This window comes from Fringilla coelebs (genome assembly GCF_963513975.1).
Source record: "Fringilla coelebs genome assembly, chromosome: 3".
NCBI lineage: Eukaryota > Metazoa > Chordata > Aves > Passeriformes > Fringillidae > Fringilla > Fringilla coelebs.
The window spans coordinates 55,352,440-55,372,753 of NC_140030.1; the positions used below are offsets into that span (position 1 = coordinate 55,352,440).

General features: G+C 37.1%; 1 protein-coding gene across 2 annotated transcripts in view; it reads right to left on the reverse strand.

The window, feature by feature from the left end:
* MED23 (mediator complex subunit 23) overlaps positions 1-20,021 on the reverse strand; it is a 37,714-nt gene extending 17,693 nt beyond the window's left edge. Inside the window, exons 1-14 of one of the 2 annotated variants that reach the window (XM_084201501.1) lie at positions 19,899-20,021; positions 17,229-17,260; positions 17,038-17,125; positions 16,105-16,229; positions 15,853-15,964; positions 14,980-15,078; positions 14,348-14,449; positions 13,333-13,402; positions 11,650-11,762; positions 10,396-10,491; positions 9,841-9,858; positions 3,194-3,394; positions 1,665-1,808; positions 169-314 (exon numbers count right to left, since the gene is read on the reverse strand). In XM_084201501.1, the coding sequence (XP_084057627.1) occupies positions 169-314; positions 1,665-1,808; positions 3,194-3,394; positions 9,841-9,858; positions 10,396-10,491; positions 11,650-11,762; positions 13,333-13,402; positions 14,348-14,449; positions 14,980-15,078; positions 15,853-15,964; positions 16,105-16,229; positions 17,038-17,125; positions 17,229-17,260; positions 19,899-19,958 (1,406 nt within the window). In that variant the 5' untranslated portion in view covers positions 19,959-20,021. The remainder of the gene's footprint in view (positions 1-168; positions 315-1,664; positions 1,809-3,193; positions 3,395-9,840; positions 9,859-10,395; positions 10,492-11,649; positions 11,763-13,332; positions 13,403-14,347; positions 14,450-14,979; positions 15,079-15,852; positions 15,965-16,104; positions 16,230-17,037; positions 17,126-17,228; positions 17,261-19,898) is intronic. The other variant, XM_084201502.1, reaches the window with a different exon arrangement.
* Between the last annotated feature and the right edge of the window lie 293 nt (positions 20,022-20,314).

Below are 20,314 nucleotides of genomic sequence, written 5' to 3' on the forward strand. Positions count from 1 at the left end.
GAAATATTTTGAGTTTGAGCTCTGTCTTTTTGAATGACTTTGAAGTCACTCTACTGATAACCTTTATATAGTCTCCCATCACACAACAAATTCTGAATACAGACTTGGAACTGCCAATTTCATTATGCCTAAATATAAACCACAGCATAACAAAACCCCCACACTCACTCATGGTGAAGCTTAAGAGAATGAGGAATGGGAATCTGCAACTTGGAGTTGTCACTATGGGCCTTCCGGTTCAGATGAATCCAAATGCAGGTCATTGCAAAAGCATGAGTTGACTGGGGTTTGTTAATGTCAGGTACAGGAATATACTAAAGAAAGAACACATGAATGTGACATACCACATGGATTAATGTGCAGAAAACCAACTTAGATAGCCAGTACTCACAAGATTGGGTTTTCAGTAATTGTAACAAATTATCTAAGACCTTGGCAAAAGGAAATTCATGCCTAAGAGTATACAGTTTCCAGACATACATAGTTACAAAGCACATGCTTTTTCTCTCAGCCTCACACTTACACATTATTCAGAAACTAGTTATGGTATCTGCTTCAATAGTAGGTATTCAGTGGTTCAACAGTATTTTCTGAAAAATCTGACTTGTTCAGCGTCACAGTTAATCCTTAAACATTAATACACTTCTCATGAAAAGGTACAGATACAACCCAAAATTAAAAAGTTTTGGATCCAGACTTAGCTACAGTACTACTATTGGAAAAGGAACTCTGGCTCTCCCCTTTTTGCCAACATCCACATTTCTTTCCTTTTGATAGTTACTGCTGCACAAACACACTGACAGTGCAAGTGAGACAGGACCAATACATCATCAACAGGATAGTAAGGAAAATTTTTTTAAGAGCAACATTGTCCAGAGATAACATTTTAAGTGCTTGTGAAACTGAATCTTAAAAAATGCTTTCTAGGATTCAGTTTCATAAGCACTTAAAAAGCATTAGTCAAACAAAGACTTTGAATTAGAGTAACTTGGAGCCATCACTACAGCTGAAGTAAGCAGACCTATACCTCTTCCGGTATCTGATGCTGACAAAAGCAATTGAAATCTTCTGACACAAATTGTACTGAAGAATTTCTGTGGGTCAAAACTAATGTAGCAGGGGGAAAAATTGTTACATATGAGTTTGATACATCACACATCTGTACTTTTCTATCCATTCACTCAAAGTAAAAAGCTCTATGATTAGAGTAAGCAATTAGGATTTCACACTGACAGTGCTGCTGGAATTAAAGTTTAAGAACTTTGTCTAAGTGTTCCTTCCTCAGAAACTTTAATTCTAGAGGATGTACAAAGCATAGATATGATTTTATTTGCTCCTGCGGAATGAATTTAAAGTACTATTTTGTTTCAGCCCAGATGTAACAATAGAATTACACATTATTCCTTTACAATCTCCTTAGTGCTTTAATAAACTCTTCAAAACCTTAGTCAAACCAAAGCTAAGGAAGAGAGGAGTTACCACAAGTCTTTCTTGCCCCTAAAAATAAACGTGGTTACACGGATCTTCCAAAAAAACTTATGAAACATCTCCTCCCAGCTATGCAGCACGCTGTTCTAACAGTGACTCAAGAAGGATAGCAGTACTGACATATGAAGGTCCCAACATGAATTAAAAACAACAAACTTTTAATATCAGAGACTTACTTCTTTCTCAGGATACAGGAGGTCAAACAGCTTCATAACTGGGAGGAAGTCAGCCAGTGCATTCTTCTGGATGCTGCCAGAGATGAACTGGAGTAGCACCCACATCAGGTGGTCTCTCCCCTTAATGAGACCACGGCCTGCCAACTGTCAAGAACACTCAGTAACAGAAAAATACTGCATGCAGAAGAAAAATCACTGCAAAGATTCTCATGAAATTAGAAGGGCAGACTAAAACAGTTTCAGCAGAGAATTTTACAGCAGGACATAGGCAGAAACATACATCATTTTCAGAAAGAAGGGAAATAGGTACATTAGTTGTAACACATGAACAGACTCTCTGAGGGCCACAACAATTAATGGTAAGACTTAAAATGTATTCAACTCCAGAGCATCGTTGCTTTGAAAAACTAGCAACACTTAAATATTGGTCTTAAATTGTCACCTTGTAGCCCTGTAGTGAAGTACAGTATTGCCACTGCTAGTGCCAGGCCACAGGTTTTATAAACTCCTACAAAGGAAGTCCCTGAGCCAGAACAACTTAGTTTTGCTTCATCTGGACTCACCTGGGTTTTTTTGTTGATTAATTTCTTTATCTGTAACAGAAACTCTCTAATAACTAATATGCTACTCTTCTCTTGCTTGCTGTAGTTTTATACTAGATTTTACAATTGTGTTGTATAATGCCTATTGTTTCAATGGTTTATTAACAGTAATTACAGGAATACAGCCCTGGTAAAATTAATTTCAGGGAAAACAAAGACAGCAGAGAACTACAATCCATCAGAAGTGGAACACAACATGCATAATAAATTTTTATGCAACATAGAACTGTAGACAAATGAAGACGGAGCAATGTGTTGTGTATGTTGGAAACTGCATCTAAATAGCCACAAACTGATCCTACAGCAAGGAGAAAACATCCCTACCCTACCATCAACATCATACAGCTCTCTCAGCAAAGAGCTCTGGAGGACTGGCATCACCACCCTTAGAACTATAACCTTGAGCACCAGAGAAAAGAGCAAATACTAGTATCAGTTCAAATGGAATTATTACTAGGAAATAATAATAACTTGGAACTGTGATTGCCAGTATCACCGTAATTGGACAAATTACCTTTGATTGCTTGAGTAGATTGATTAGACAAACAGAAAGTTCCTACATGGCATGTTTTTTTAGTCCACAAACAGAACAAGGCATTCTGTTCAAAACTTGTTTGTAAACTGGATGCGTGCAACAGCACAGTACTTAGATCTTCTGAATTATGCCAGTTTATCTCTTTATTCTAGTATTAGCACACTTTGAATCCAAATAAAATGTAACATTCTGTAAATGAATACACTAAAAACACACCTAGCTCACAGCACCATAACTTGATAATTTGACTTCTAGCGAGAATAGTGATTAAAAATTTAATTAATTCTTATACATAAGGTACTTCTTGCAGGGATGAGTGACACTTTTGAAAAAAATCCTGGTTTTGCTGTTTAAATCCCTCTTACCATGTGGGAGCGACACAAACAATTTACCTTTTGATGGAGTGACAGGACCATATGAGGAAAACTTGCAAACTGAAAGAGCACAAAGAAAATGAGCTGGCTGGAGAGATGCTGCCACAGAAGCTGACTGGTTCCACCATCATCAAACTTCTCTTCAGTCTCAGACCGTTCCATGGCATACACCACAAGATCCACCAGCTGGTCCTCCAGCACAGGGCAACGTTGCTTGTGCTGTAAGGCAGAGATCAGATACAGTATTCCAAAAGCCTTGCCATTAACTCCAGAACTTGCACAGTTGCAGTTACAGTACAGTATTTTGACAGAAGGCTGGGAAGCATGAGATGAAGTCTGAACTTAAGTTAAGGATAAGCCAGTATATTAAAGCTGCATTATGTTACAGGTCACAATGATTTTTTACATTTTATCATTTACTCCATAATTCCCCTACTCAGTTCCAAAACACAGCTCATCAACACACAGATAACATCTGGTTTCGGGTTTTTTTTGGCGTTTCATAGAATATTCAGGCAAAATGTTATTTCTCTGATCGCACACTCACAGAAAACAAAGTCCATTCTTTAAACACACATGTGAGGGTTCTTTTATTTGGTTTGGGGTTTTTTTGCTGGTGGTTTTTTTTTTTTCATTCCTTCTTTTCTCCATTCAGTCAATTTCAAAAGCAGGGATCACCATTAAGAAAATGTATGAATTATACCATCAAATTCAGAGAAAGCATCCCAATACATAATGACATAATGAAGGTATTTGATGACTATTCTCTTTTTCACTCTCATATTGGGTTCACCTACTGCCTGCAACTAGCAGCAGAATTAATGTCTGGTTAATACCTCTATAACTAGATGCTGTCCTATTGACATAGCACCACAGGTTAGAACAACAAAAAGGCTTGAGAATTAATCACAGCTGTGTTCTACATACTGTAAATAGAATAGAAATTACACATCAGAGTGAGGAGCCACTTGGATGTTAGACTGCCACAGTCTTCACACTGAGCTATGCAAACCCAGAAATATTTTAAAGTACACACCATCTCTGATGATTTTTAATAATGATCAAATAAGGAATGCATAATATATTCAGATATATACTGTTAGTACAGATGTATATAAACTAGGTCCACTACCAGTTAATTTGGAACTCAGATTATACATCTGCAGTTGAACACTACCAAGTATAATGTCATATCTTACAAGATCTTCAGTGCAACAACTTTTTGTTATTATCCTGCATTTAATTGTCACACTCATTTAATGTACTACAACTAAGGAAAAAAATCCCCTGGAGAATTTAACTTATCTCAGAAAGTGTTAGCACTTCGGAAATAATCTAACCTGTTTGTTTCAATGCAATCTGTACTCAGGAATGGTCACAATTATTCATTTCTTAATTTGGCCTAATGCCTGTAACATAATGCAGCCTTAAAGAAAAAATTATTACTTTATGATACAAAAGAAAAGGAACTGAGCTGCTCAAACACTAATAATGAAAATGCATTATCCCTTTCTAGAGGCAAAAAGGTGTATGTAAAAAAGTTTTAAAAGATCACCCCAATACTCATAAAACATTTCAGGGATGCCTTAGATGAATTCTTTGACTTACTAGCCAGGCAGCCTAACAAAAGGCTAATATAAAGATATAATAAAAGTAAAGAGAGATGCTGAAAGGAGATGCTTGTTCTACCTTCATTGATGGTACTCTTTAGCTATGAAAAAAAAAGAGATTCTCTTCAATTAAAAATAGAATGCAAGAATTGGAAAAGTTGACAAAATACAGTGAACAGCATCCCCTGTTGCATGCTCTTTGCCAGCTCAAAACTGCAGAAAGCTACAATTCCAGCTGTGCTTTCTTGAAGCATGCTTAACACAAACCTCTAGCTAAGACAGAAAGCACCGATGATACCTTTTCTCCCAGTACGCAATGTCATTATCACAGACCAACCACGGTACAGCTTACAGAGAGCAGTATTGGCACCATCCGTTCAGAACACTTTGGGTCTTTTGTGGCTCGTTTTTCTCCCCCTCCCAAAGCAACTAATTATGAAGCAGAGCAGGGTGCAACAGACAACACTACAGACTAGTTTATAATCCAGCATGCAAAACTATGTACAGGGCTTGAAATTTAATAGTTTGCTAAGCACTGGGTTAATGTCCAAAAACCTAATCACATTAGGTTATATTAATTTGGAATAAAGTTATTCAAAGTATACAACAGGAATAATATTACTGTTAAAAAGAGAGCCAGAATTTCCAGTAGGAATTTTTGCTATTCTGAATAATTCTAAGACTGGGAAAAGTTTAAGAGCCAGGAAATTAAAAAAATGAATTCAAGCTTTTATTCTAAAAACCACGCTTTCATTGTGTTAAAGACAATTTTCCATCAGAAAAATAGCAGTACATCACATTCTATCCTCATTAATTTAATTTTCTGGCAATTTTTCTTTTCTGTATTTTCAGCGAATATACATTTTTGCAAAGATCTTATATCTATAGTTTCAGAACTCTTGAAAATAAAATACTGTGCTGCACAGGAATTTGCAGGACTGGGCCCTTGTTTTATTAATTGCTCATAAGTGAAAGAAAAGCTCAGTATAAACTGAGATGAATAAAATTAGAGGTGAGAGCTGATTACCCTCATAAATAAGTAGGAATTCATGTTTTGGCACACTTTAAGTAAAATAAAACGAACAACAAAAAACCTCCAAATGCTGTTCTGGATTATGTATGAAAAAATGTAGCATTCAAGATCACTGTGCTTTTCCCCGAAAGTAAACATGACTCTAATTTTCACAATTTGGTTGTACAAACACATTCTCCATTTTCTTATGAGAATAACATTTAAAGATCTGAAAATAAATAATTTCATTGAAAATATTATTAAACCATGAAGACATAGGAGGGGGGAAAAGTGCTTCCATGACAACTTGACACTAAAATTTCTCAAGGCCAGCCCTCTAATGGATTAAGTGGTATTTCCTTAAGTGGATCAGAGCTTCAGTTGGATGGTGGCTTCTTGTTCCAATTTGGGCTTGGATTTTTAATTCTTTCTTGTTTTGGGATGTTGAGACAGGGTAGGTATCAAAGGGTGGGGCAGGGGCATGGCTAGCATTAAAGTATTTCCTTAAAGAAAAATATTTTAATGAGTCAGTAAGGCTGGCTGATGGCTATGATAATTTTTCAGTATTTTAAACAAATAACACTTAGTAGATAACTACCCTTAAGAAATGGACTCAGAAGACCAAATCACAGAGGCCAAGATCCCTACAAGAGTAAATGGTGTCTCCAAAAGTCCAACTCAAAATGCCTAAAGTAGTTAAAACATGACAGAACTACTCCCATACTTCCATTTTCAAAAACTGTACACTATCAGGACACAAAACCTTAAAAGCTTATTGTTTCTATTATCTCTCCCAAGTTTGGCACATTCTCAAGTTTCCCTCATTAAAAAAAGGAGTTTTATACTTATACAAGGAACATATACTTGAGTGTTGTCAATGCACACCCTTACAATCAAAAACCTATAGAAAATAATCACACCCCTTAAACTAAGTACTTTGCCACATTATCACCAGTAAAATTGGACAGTAGGATCCCAGCACCAACCAGAATTTTAAAGATAAAAGTGGAAGTCAATTTTAAAATATTGCATTATGTCGTTCCTTTCACTTAATAGCTCTGCTTACAACAGCTCCCCCATGCTAAGTAACCTGCTTTGTAGCTAGCAGAGAACACAACTACACATTCACCTGCACAGAGTAAGGCATAGATAAGATCACTGCTGGTTTAAAATGTGACCAGCCAAATACACTATTTAATGAGCAAAACATTAATTCTATAGCTGCTAATTAAACATTTTTACATTACAGAAACAAGACATCTGAAAATTACCTCCTCTCCCAAATATTCCCCAAAATAACAGTTTTTGATTGATTAGAGGATTGCAACAAGATCCTAACTGCAACTATGCAGGCAAAAATGGCATTTTATTCTTCATGCAAGTCTGTACATACAGAGAAGGTAAAGATATAAACCAAAACCTCTAAAGAGGGTTCATGTCCTCAAGACATTACCTTAGCTCTATTTTAAGAAACAACCATAAGATCCCTAAACCAAACCTTAATGTGGTATCTGTGCACTATGACTCTGAACTCTGAACAATTTTCCAAAAAAACCAATTTGTTATATGGTTCAAAAAAATATTTTAGAACTAACTAAGAACTGAAATTGACACCTCAGCTAGCAGGGCAATATAAATTGACATAGAATTGTTGAGTCATTTAGGTTGCCAAAAGACCCTTAAGATTTCAACTGCAAACCATGATAATACACAGAATAAAATACAATTTAAATCTTTACTTCCTATAGGCCAATTCAAACAGATATACAAGAGTATGTACTGTCCCACACAAAAGTACACAGTAGCAAAAACTCAGAGTCCCCAGACACCAACAAAAGAAACATTTTGAAGTCTATATTATTACAGTTGGACTTAAAACCATATACTTGATAAGGTTATTGGAAAACCTCATCCCACAAGAAAACTTAGAATCCTGAAAGAAACACATGAATCTATAAACATACAATATTTTACCTTCATTTTTCTCCCTGCAAGGTTAACAGGACAGCTGGATTTGTGCATTTTTTACACAACTCAGAGATGGCTTGAGTGAATGGTTTTCTAACACAGATCTGCTTAGTTAAGACTGAACCACAAAATTTCGCTGTTCATCTTCAAGAACTAGGACAAATCTGGCTGAACCATACCTAGATTGTGATGCCAAAAGATTCAAATGAAGGCTCCAATCCTGCAACTGGATCTGTGTAAATAGTTGACAGGGCATACAAGCAACTCCACATAAATAAATAATGATCATAAATAAATAATGATCATTGCGTTGAGGTGTTTCTGTATTTAATCTGAAACAAACTTGGCACTGTTTGCATTTCTAAGTGTCTTCTATTATAGTGACAGTTCAATTTCTGCAAGTTATTTCTCTAATAATAAAATACAACATTATCAGCCATTTTACTGAAAGCATTGATATAGTTACACAATTTCTGAAAAGCATGCTACTATTTTTGTCAGGTGGCTACATTAACAAATTGAAATGTAACACAAAGGTAATTTATACCTAAAAACAAGTAAAATTTTAACGTTTTCCACAGTTTTATACAGAGTATAATAACGTTTAAATGGAACATATTTCCTGTTCTATACCACTGTACCACCCACCTCTCTATCTGTATTTTCAACTCACATATTTTCAACTCACAAATTTTCAACATCTTTATGCTGGTGTAACTGTAGTAGCACAGCTATAGTTCATGTTCTGTCAGCATTTCCTTTATAAGCTACATTCTTCACGTTTGTTCCTTGGCCATAAAAGTTCACGCCAGGATGAAACTTTGTGTAGGAATTCCTATACTAGTAAACAAATTTTAAAAATATAATTTAATACATTTTATTTCTTCAATTACTTTTAGAGGACGGTGAAGTAGGAGTTAAAACCCAGCATTTTTAACATAAATGGTATTTTTTTACATAAAAGGACAGACCATCCATAGTTAAAAGAATAAAATGGATTCAACATAATTTTTGTCTGTATCTTGTCTTATTTACCAGCTACAAGATGGAGAGAGGATTAATTTTGTTTATCAACTCAATGCAGACACAGAAAGACACACAAATACTACTCATTTAAACAGTAAACCTAGCAGCTCAATTCCAAAGTTTAACATTTCAGCTGCTTTACGTCTCAGGTACAAAAGATCGTCATATACAACACAGAGTACTGTTAGCCAAGATGTAGGAATCTGTGCATTCAAAACCATTGTCCCAGTTCAGAAAATGCACTGGTGTATTCCATTACATTGGGAAATGTACACAAGGTTTCAGGATCATGTAAATTTTATAGTCAAGTTACAAACCTGAAAAAAGTTTCTTAAATGGAAACACTGACACAACCTTCACTATAGTATTGCAAACAGCAACGCTATTTTATAAATCTTAAACACTGCTTTTTTAAAGTAGGTGTGGCAATTATTAGTGTAATAGTGTAATAACACCCATAATTTAAAATTTCAAGCAAAAGTCCACTTCGTTGACTTGCCCAGGTGTTTATTCATTTAAACAAGTAGTCAAAATTTTAAGGAACTACTTTTTGTGCGGTATTCTGCACTACTCTTCTTTCACCTAGATTGGAGAATATTATAATTGCCTGTTGGGAAGTTCTTTACAGAAGCTTCCTAATGATAAGAAAATTCCACTAGTAAACGTTTCTTTTTTTAGATTATGTATTTACAGCCTTATATGTTTACAATTAAGTCCAGTGGATGTTTTTTCCACCGGATTAAGGAAAGAAATTTTGAACTAAAAATCTCTCCTCAACTGAAAATTCCAGCAAAGTTGAAGTTATGACTGGTAAGGGAAATGGTAGCAGTCCATTCCATGAAAAAATTTTAGTATCAAAGGACCACTGACTGCCAGCTTTATGCTATATCCCTTGTATCTCTAGAAAATTGTAGTGAGAATTTGCCCTTGACTAATGGTCCTGCCAATTTCAAGCCCTGACTGTACATGTATTCTCTACCTGGAATCAGTGGCTACAAAGCGGCCAGCGTATCGTTAGTCACAATACAACAGTAAGGTTGTGAACATACCTGAGCAATGTTCAAGGTCTAGAGCATTGGAGGATGGGCAGGACAAGACAGGACAGAACAAAAATAAAGGAAGAAAAAAAGAAAAGACAAAACAGTGACTATGAGGCCAGCCTCAAGGATCCCCAAGTCAGACTAAGCCCCCCCATTCTAAAGTTACAAAAAAAAAAAATGTAACAAAACAAACCCCAGCTTCCAACTATTCTAGTACTATAACATTCCAATATAACAGAGTACAACAATGCTTTAAAAACCAACGAAAAACAACCAGTCTCCTACTGTCTGTCAAAGGTGTACTTGAGGCTGGCCTTATAGGAAAAAAAAGCAATGCAAAAAAAAATCGTATTTTAAATCTCTACTTTTCAATTTAACATTCGTAAAGCAATATACAAATGATAGAAATAACAGTGTCCAATTAACCTAATATGATCCCATAAAAAAAAAATCACTCTCTGTACCTAAACTGTTTTGCTTAGTTAGCTATAGCAAAGAAAAGAGAAAAAGAATAGTGCAGATTCTATGCAGAATTAAATCACGTGTTATAGCACAGTACAGTACCTGCTTATTCAGACCTAGCATATTGCAGACCATATCCCTTGAATACGGTTGCTCCAGCACATATCTCAACAAAGCAGTCTGTGGCTCAAACAGATCCTTGAAAAAGAAACAAGCAATCACATACAAACATATATTGCCTCAAGATTATATGTAATACTGAGCTTACATTTAACTGAATAAATAATGTAAGAATGAATGTTTAATTTATGCAGGTATGTATTATCTGGGAAATCATCTTGCTCCCTGGTAACTAAAAGAAATGAGAAGATAATCATAGTTCTTAAGAAGTGGCAGATTTTATGAGGTCTGAGTAAAACATTCTTCATCTAATAGAAGGATGGTACACTTCTTGCAACGGCCTTGAACTCAAAGGAAACAAGGTAAGACAACTGAAGAAATGCACCAAAATGCATAAAAATCAGGACTGATGTGAAGAAATCAGATATGAAAAAACTGCTCACTGCATCTTCCCACAGCCTGAATCACTTCATATAAAAATGTTATCTGGAGTTGGGTTCAAAACACACAGAAGGACCCGATTCCTCATGAAACATTAAACTGAAATGTGGCACTCCTTGTCAAATGAATGTTGAGGATACTAAACGCTTTAAGGGGCTCAATAAGAGTCTGAAAAAGTATTTGGGAGATGAAGGTCCACTAAATACAGAGAAACCACATCTGTGTCAGGAAACACACAAAATTATAATGGCTGTAGATTGTGAGCGCTATACCTGTCACTAGACATACGGTATTTCCTTTCTTAGACATCTAAGGTATGGGGAATGGGATGCAGGACAACATGGATTTCTGTCCTGATCCTTTAAATTCTTTCAGTACACCACTACTTCACATTCAGAGTTTTAAGTTTAAATATGCAAACTTTAAGTTTGAATTGTTAATTATCCTTCCTGTGGGACAATGAAGAGCACAGAAAAGAAGACATTACCTTCCCATTCTCCTCCATCTAAACAATTTTCCAATCAATTCTCTGCTCTCGCTCTCTCACATGCACATACCCACAAAGCACATTAAATTATGTCTCATGTTCTTCAACAATCTGGACAGCAGTTATGCCAAACACTACTTTCCAGGTCCTCTGTATATAGCTTGAATTCACTGAAATATAAAACATCTGCACCTTCAAAGTTAGCCTACTGGAACAGATATTCACAGTTGAAATTTTTCCCTGATTTAATGACATAGAAATTCTGTTTTACTGAATATAACAGGTTTAAATAGTTTAATAAGGCGTACCTTATCATATGGTAAGAGACCTTTCAAAGGAAAACGAAGGGTTGTAGGATCCAGCTTCCATGAGTTACACATGGCACCAGAGTTATTTACCACAGGAAGGAGACTGCAGCGACCTATATGCAATGAAACATAAATTCTCATCCAGTGAAGCCAGCTCACTGCCTAAACATTTTGATGCAAAAACTGGCTTTCGCCAGTTTTATGCTCTCCTTAAATTTCCACTGTTTAAAGGTTTTACCACAGGGATTGCTTCAAACTGTTTTATTTTTTTAGCCAACTTTCAACAAATAAAATATCTACACAATAAAGTCCCCATTTATTCACACTGGGTACCCCAAAAATAAAAGTATTTGCAAATACCAATCTATGAGTACCCAATCTATGATATTGTTCCCCTCCCATTGCTTGAACTAGGGATTTGATTTTGGCAGACTAAGCCTTTCCACAAAAAAAATAGCCTTATAAACCTAAGTACAATCTAGTCTTTCAATTTCCCTTCATTGACCCTGTGGGGACGATTGCATTCAGTAAAGCAGTCGAACACAAGTGTGTGTATTCCAACTAAAGTCAATGAAGATCCAGTCTATTCAGGCAGCACAGCCCAGTGAGACTAGATCACATGAAGTGTGTTTGGTAGGCTCAATTTACACTTGTTAGTCAGTGTAGATTAGACAATTAGCCTTCACTTTAGTTGCTTAAACAGAAGCATCTGAACTGAGCCCCAAGTAAACCTGTATATCAGCATGTAAATTTAGGTGCCTCAATTTTGACCTCTCTCCCGTTCAAATTCCATTACTTCTATTACCCAAACTGGCCATATTATCATCAGATAAAACAAGAAGTAAATAAATACTATTTCTTCCCTTCAATTTTATCTATACAGGTCATTTACACATACAACACTTGGAAAAAGAAAATGCGATCCCTATCAGCCATATACATAAAAGCTATGCCACACTTTCAATACTTCTGATGCTTCTGAAACAAAATGCTTTGGGAGCATTACAGATGAATTTACATTTTTAATCTCTGCACTAAGAAGATCCATCACAATAAACCTTGCTCAGAACTAACACAGCTCCTATTAAGCTCTCAGAGCAAACAGAAGACATTTTTGTCTTTTGAAGAAAAATGCAACAGGAATCACATTAAAACTGCCAAATTTTGATCATCAGACTTCTAATAATAAATGAAGATGAGCATTTCTTTCACAGAAAAGTAGAACGCGTACCCATCTGAACTAGGAAATGTTCACCCAGAAGCCAGCAACAACAGAGAAGAGGCTGAGCAGCTACAAAAGCTCCAATGGAAACTGAAGTCAAAACATTTCCAAGACTAACACCCCCGTGGATATGTATTAACTTGGACACAGAAAACCTACAATTTCCTTACTCTACTAGTGACCCGTAGTTACAAACCATATGACCATGTAACAACTAGCATACTTCCACTAGCAGAACGTAGCAAAGAATTATTTTGATCTCATCAGTGAACTTTCCCTGTCAAAACAAAAACTGAAAGGAACCAAGTCTGAGAACAAACTGATAAGGGCAGAGGTACTAGATGAAACATAAGATCTGAATTATTTTGCTTAGCTGATATAGGTCCCAAGGGGTTTTAAAAAAAATATAGTCCAAAATAAATTATTTCATTTTAAAGTCATTCATTAAGTTATTGTCTTACCACAAATAGAATTTATTCTTGCTGTAGGTCTGAAGGTATCCACAAAATCTGATACTAAATTACCTAGTAACTGGATGAGAAGAGGAGAAAAAAATTAGGGCTTAAGTTCCAGACATTGATAAGGAATATTTGAGACTTAAAAATATATACATGTATGGATTTTAATAAAATATGCAGAAATCTGCTAAAGTAACTAGCTTCCTATTTCAAAAAGTTGGAAAAATCATCTGGAACATAAAACCACAAAATGAAAACTGTGGCATTAGAAAGGAGACTCAGGAAGCACTCTTCCCCTTTTGCACTCAAGCAGGAGTTTATATGAGGTGTCTCCTATGCCAACTATGCTATTTGAATGCAAAACACTTAGAAACAATGAAACTTAAACTATAATTTCTATTCATAACAAATCTCTGCCACTGAATAACAATTCCATATAGAAAAATGACCCAAATTAGTACAATCTACTTCAAATCTCCTCTCAGAAGAATGAAACAATTTTCCCAGTAATACAGGGGAGTTGGGATTTTACCCTTTTCCAAACACCTAGTTATTTTAGCAGAATGCAAAATTAAAAACTGGATTGATATTACATTATTTTTTGGAAACAATGACAATTTTCACTCCACCAGAGCCCCAAATATCTCTACATAACTCAGTTTAAACATGGAAAACACTGGTCAACTATTTAAAGTGATTTTTCTTATCCTGAAGCTATAGAGAAATCACACAGTGGTAGGTATGCATGACCTGCATTTCCAAACGTATTCAGCAAAACCAACTCAGTGCTTCAAAAGTTTTGAACATCAGACCACAGGTGAAAATTATGTCATAAGTTTCATGCGAGAACACAGGTAGCTGCTGCTGCAATCTCATTAAGCCTGTATCTTCATTTATGTAACTAAACACAGAGCTTACTGTAGAGCAGATTTTAAATTTTCATATGAACTTTGTTTTAAAATATAGTTGCCATGTGCAACAAAATTCCAGGGTACACTATTTTATATCATATCATTACCCAGTGGGGAAGTTTTCCTTCAGGATATAGTTTTCTGATTTCTGTAACTGCAAAGTAGGCAGGCAGCAAACAAGCATTTCTTTCCAAGATGTAGGCTACCACCTATAAATAAAAAAATACATCAGTGTAAAAGACCCTGGATAGGATAAATGAATGTGTTGTCTAATAGTCTGAGACAGCCTACTAAAACAGATACAAGAATTAAAATACTTTTTCTTAGGTTGTATTCTGATAGCAATTCTTCAATAATTCTCAAACCTGTTTTTAATTGTACAAGCATAACTTAGACTGTTTGAGCCTTAAGATCACGCCTCTATGTCTGCCCATAAAGTACAGAAGAAAATTACTATTTTGATTCACTAAGGAAAAACTATTAATCATTATTATATCCTATACATCTTCCCTTAAGAAAGTCAAGTATTGGGCCTGATTCTCTTACTATCCCACAAAAGCACTCTGTTTACTGCATAAACTGCAATTGCAGTAAAGAATTTGAACACAAAGAGTAAGAGTAAGACTTTCCTGTTGAACTATACCAACAATCAGAGCTATCCCAACCATCCAGAAACTCACTAACAACAAGAGAATGAGGCCTATCTTCCTCTGTAGCGGTATAAAATCCATATAGTTACCTCTCTTGCTGCTAAAAGCTGCTGTACAACAGCTGAGCTCACAGTGTTTGGAATTGTTAGGATTTTCTCTAGGATGACTTTCAGCAGATCACGCACACCCTGAAAGAAAGCACAGAAATTAATGTTCCTAGATATCCTTTATTTCTGGCAGAAAGATTACACAATCAATATGGTCAGACAATATTTTGACAGAAAAATTAGTTCTTGCTGCTAAGCGTCAGAAGACAAACTGCTACTGAGAATATTAATGCTGATTACATTAAAATTTAACACTAACTACATTAAATTCCTTATGGAATGTCTCAGTCTTAGGATGCTCCAGAAGAGAAAGTAACTGTTGGTATTTTGATGTGCATCCAGAGACATCCAACCTACAAAGCCTTCTGCAGCCTGACCAGAGCACAATGCTGTATTTTGTGTTTTCTGCTCTAACATCAACAATGCAGTGAGGTGATTCTCTGCAAGACATGCATGGTCTCCTATTCCTTCAGGTGGAGCTGAACCATGCCAAGGACTCAGGTTTCAGAAGCTTTTCTGCTGTGTAGCAAGACAGGTAAAGTAGATGACAGAATTCCAGCCTTAATGCTTGATAGTTTTTATTTTCCAGTGTTTACCACTTCTGCAACTGCATTAGGGTTATTTAGCTTGTAACTGAAAATGGAGGAAAGGGACTGTACAGAAAAGTGTATGAAGAGTCACACTGTAAACACAAAATTATCTCTTAGGGTAAAGTTTAAAAAGCATTAAAAGTGCTCACTGAATTTTGTAAGAAAAGCAGGCTTTGAAAAATTGGATGTCTCTTAGATAAAATCATAAAAACAAAGGTAGTAAATAACATGTCTTTGCAAAGAGAAAGGAATGAGTGGAAGATACCTTGTAGTCTACACCTCCAATAATCTTCCGAACCAATTTGAATGTTAATGCCCACAGCTGAGTCCTTTCCCACTCAAGTGTATCAGAGTTTATCAGAGATTCACACACCATCCTAGCAGAAGAAGACAATGCAAGAATGAATGGCAGATAATAAGCACATGTTTTCCAGCAGTAACTGTACAATGTCATTGCAAAAATACCTCCAATATAATATCTTCCATGTAGCTAACCAATTACTCCAACATGGCTCACCTGGGTGGCAAAAGTCCAGTTTCTACTGCCATTGCTAGGCAGTCATAAAGAAAAGAAATTCTTTTAGGACTATGTTGGCTATGTATGAATCTTACAATCCACTGGACACACTGTTCATGGGACTCCTGAAAAAACAACAGAGGGGAGAAAGAATGTATTTACAGGTAGTGAAACAAATCATAAAATTCATATAGTATGCTACTATGAAAAAATGAAACTAACACAAGAACAGGACTATAAATCAGTAGAAGTGATCCAGTTGCCCAACCTATAGTTTTTCCTACAAGTCTTTTGATCTTACTTTGATGAAGCTCACTTGTCCAGCAGAAGTTGAGGTCACTTGTCCAGTAGAGGAAACATTTCCTAGCTTAACCACTGATTTCTATAGTCAACTTTGGTTTTCACAAGTTAGCATAGACTAAATTAAAATAGAACTGTTATACATTACTATTTCCCTTTCACAGTTATAATCAAATTCAGTGAAAACAAAAGATGAATAGGCCTCCAATTATGGAACAGTGTCTGAAGGTATCTAGCTTTTGAAAGGTGATTTTTAAACTGTTTAACCATCTTATTTTATTTTTTCCTCTTTTACCTACTTATTCACTTCTACCAAAAATTCTGTAACAAACTAAATTTTATTGTTTATTTCTTTACACTTCTATTTGCGATTTGTTACACTTCTATTTGCTAATTTTTATTTGCACCCCACACCAACCTCTGCTGAACAACTATTTAACCTTACAAATCTCAAAATTACCTTTTTTTTCTTGCAAAGTCTTCCTATATTTTTTACTATGCCATGTCTGAAACCAGATTCTGAATGACTGGACACAGACCTTACAGCTTAAGTGTTTGTCTACTAAAAAACGTATCTTTATATTAAAAAATTATATAAAGTACAAAGACGTAAGCAACAAATCAAATGTTAACCTGGGAAAGACTGCCCCAGAACTGTCTAAAAGCTCCCAGGCAGCTGATCAGTTTGGTTCTCTCATCTTCAGGAGTGTCCATAAACATCCTAATGCAAAAAAGAACATTAGTTATTAGCAGTACCCAGTGAAACAAGTTGAAAAATACATTTACACATAAAACCTTGCAAAATAAAGCAGTATTACACTTACCCAGGAAAAGCTTCTTCAATTACTTCTGTTTTCTGCAAGAGAAAAACCCCAAGTGAGCTACTGTTAGAAGGTTTGTATGAATATCATGGCCCCAGGATGAAGCACAAAAGACCAAGTCACATTGCTATGGGACTGTACCAGAGAATGATAGGTGTCTTCTGCTAAATCACACTATTCCAAAGATGAAATTGCTTTGTTTTCTTACAGACATATAAAAGTTGTGGATCAAGATTAAGGCTTTATTTCTTTGTTTCAGGTGGGTTTTTTTGGTGTTTTTTTGTTTTGTTTTGTTTTGTTTTTTTCTCTTCTAAACACTTAGAGATTAATTCACTTCTCAAAACTGGAGAAGTTGTTCAGTTGTATTATTACAGCTCTCCTCTCATCATTTGAAAAATTAGTATTTTTGAATTCTGTTAAGTTTTTGCCCTTCTTATGCTTCGTGACACTCAGTTACACAAATCAATGAAATACAATTACTTTCTCATCCAAATTTAGATCCATTGCTTTTTAAATTTTATTGACTAATGTAACGGTCTTGTACTAGGTAAAAAAACTAAACATGAATATTCAATTTATCTCCTGTAAGACCTTGCTTTATCCCCTCCCCCCCACCTTTTTCAACTTCATTTTGCTCAAAGGCTTCTACATCATTATTCCAAAACTTCAGCAAATAAGTTTTCGAAAATATTATCCTAAAACCTTTCCTACCTTTTTTAAGAATTTCATACTGTATTCGGGTGTGATCTATCACTGACCATTATGTATTTTCATTGTCATGTTACAGACATAAGAACATGTAACAAAATCAGCTTGCTGGTGTTCCTTTTCCATCATTTGGCCCAGAATTGTCTGTTAGTGCTACTCAAGAAGCAAAGCAGAAGCTGACACTCATCTGATCTACACAGCAAGTAAGGTAAGGTTTGCTGCTGTCCACCAAGTCCATACCAGCAGCAGTAAGTTGCTATTTCATCAGTTATGGCTCCAAAAAAAACCAAAGAAATTTTCTCAGGAACAAATTTGTTGATGTTCCTTATGAATTTTAGGCAAATAACAGTACATAAAAACATAGGCAAATAACAATGCTAAAAATGCAAAAACAATCTGAATGGCAATGCCAAAATGAGAAACCAGTCACGCGTGGACAACTAATATGCTACAAGCAACCAAACACCACACAAAGAAAAGTACATCATGCATTTTATAATGCCAATTTAAAACAGAAAGGTTGAAATTCGTCACATGGAAATAATTTTCAATTGCTCTGAGACCTACAGATTCTTTCTACTTCAGACATTTCAATCAGCTTTTTTGTCTGAAATGTCAGTCAGGCTCCCATTCAGGATCAGCTCCTGTCACCCCAGTGTTTCCAACTGTGAATGTCTCCTATCTAGCAAGAAGCTCATTCATTTGTGCTCCACACAAGTGTGATTAATGACCCACTGACTTGGCTTCCCAAAGGGAAAGTCCTGTTTAACTACTTCATCTTTCTATCATAAGATCTCCCATCTAGAGAGGACAAAGAGTAGGCAGTGGAAGTACTTTTTCTGGACAATGCTTTCCTCACAGCAACCTTCTGGACAAGCTTTTGAACTGTGGGATAAGCAGGTTTGCAGTGTGCTGGGTGAAGAAGTGGCTCAAATGGGTGCAGTCAGTGGGTCTGCATCTGCCTGGTGATGGCTGAGCCTCTGGGCTCAGTTCTAGAGTTCAATATATTTATATAATGGTGCAGGAGGTGACTGCACCATTAGCAAATTTCCTGATGTTACTAAATGGACAGGTGCTGTTGACTCTCTTGAGGGATGAGAGGCCTTGCAAAAGGATGTGGACAGACTGGAGCACTGAGGACTCAGTGGCGTGAAACGCAGCAAATGCCAGATTCTATACCTGGGACAGAGTAATGCTGGGCACAAGTATGGACTGGGAGAGGAGTGGCTGCAGACCAGCCCTGCAGAAATGGATCTGGGAGTGCTGGTCAGCAGCAGCTTAGTGTGAGCCAGCAGGGAGAGCCCGGGCAGCCAGGAGGGCAAACCCCAACCTGGGATGCATCAAACCCTGTGTTCAACCATTCAAACACAAGAGGTGATTATCCTGCTGCACTCAGCTTTGGTACAGCCACACCTCGAGTACTGTGAGCAGTTCTGGGGCCTTGAATGCATCCGTGGATAGGCAGCAAAGCTGCATAAAGTGTTGGAAGGAATGTTGTAGGGAAAATGGAGGAGGCCTTTGAGCTAACTGTGCTGCGTTTTGGAGGCAGCATCATGCTCATGTATTCCCACCATCTGATCACGCCATTATGCTGGCTCGCCTGCTCGGGACATCCATCTTCTTCTAACCTCCTTCGAATCTCCTAAAACTGGTTATTTTACAGCAAACCGAGCACTCTGTAATTCGGTATTGGCCAAGCAAACTGTTTCACGCACAGTCCTACTCTGTCCCAGCTTTCCTGTGAAGCCCAGCGTGGGCAGACGGCAGCCCTGAAGGGCCCTTCCCTCACGGCTCCCCCACCGTCGGGAACAGCGCCAAACACGGCCGGGAACGGCGGTGGGGCCCCACCGCCATGAAAATCAAAAGCAGCTCTCGCACCGCCTTTTCATCTCCTTCAGGACGGTCCCACCCCAGAGGGAGCGCTGCGCGGCCCCGGCAGCGGCGGCGCTCCGGGGACGGACTCACCACCACCTCCTCGAAGATGCTCTGCAGCTGGGTCTCCATGGGCACCATGGGGATCGCCATGGGGCCGGCCGGGCCCGCCGGGCCCTCTGTCAGGCGCAGGCGGCGGCGCCCACCCCGCCTTGTCCCGCCCCGCCGGAAGCTCCGCGCCGGATCCCGCTCCCCGGGAAGCGGCTGCTCGGCCCGGCCGTTCCGGGCGGCGCCGCCCGCAACGGGGGGAAGGCAACGGCGTATTAAAACCGGGGCGTCACTTCGTTTTGTTTTTCTTTTTACAAAAATATTCGCTTAGGCTTCTTTGGTTTTTGAATAATCCATTCTTTGAATAATCTTTTCTTAGAATAATTTGTCGAAATGCTGGTTCTGGTTCTTCCGGCAAGCACTCTTACGTTCTTATGAGATCCCTCTCTGCCGGGCTGATC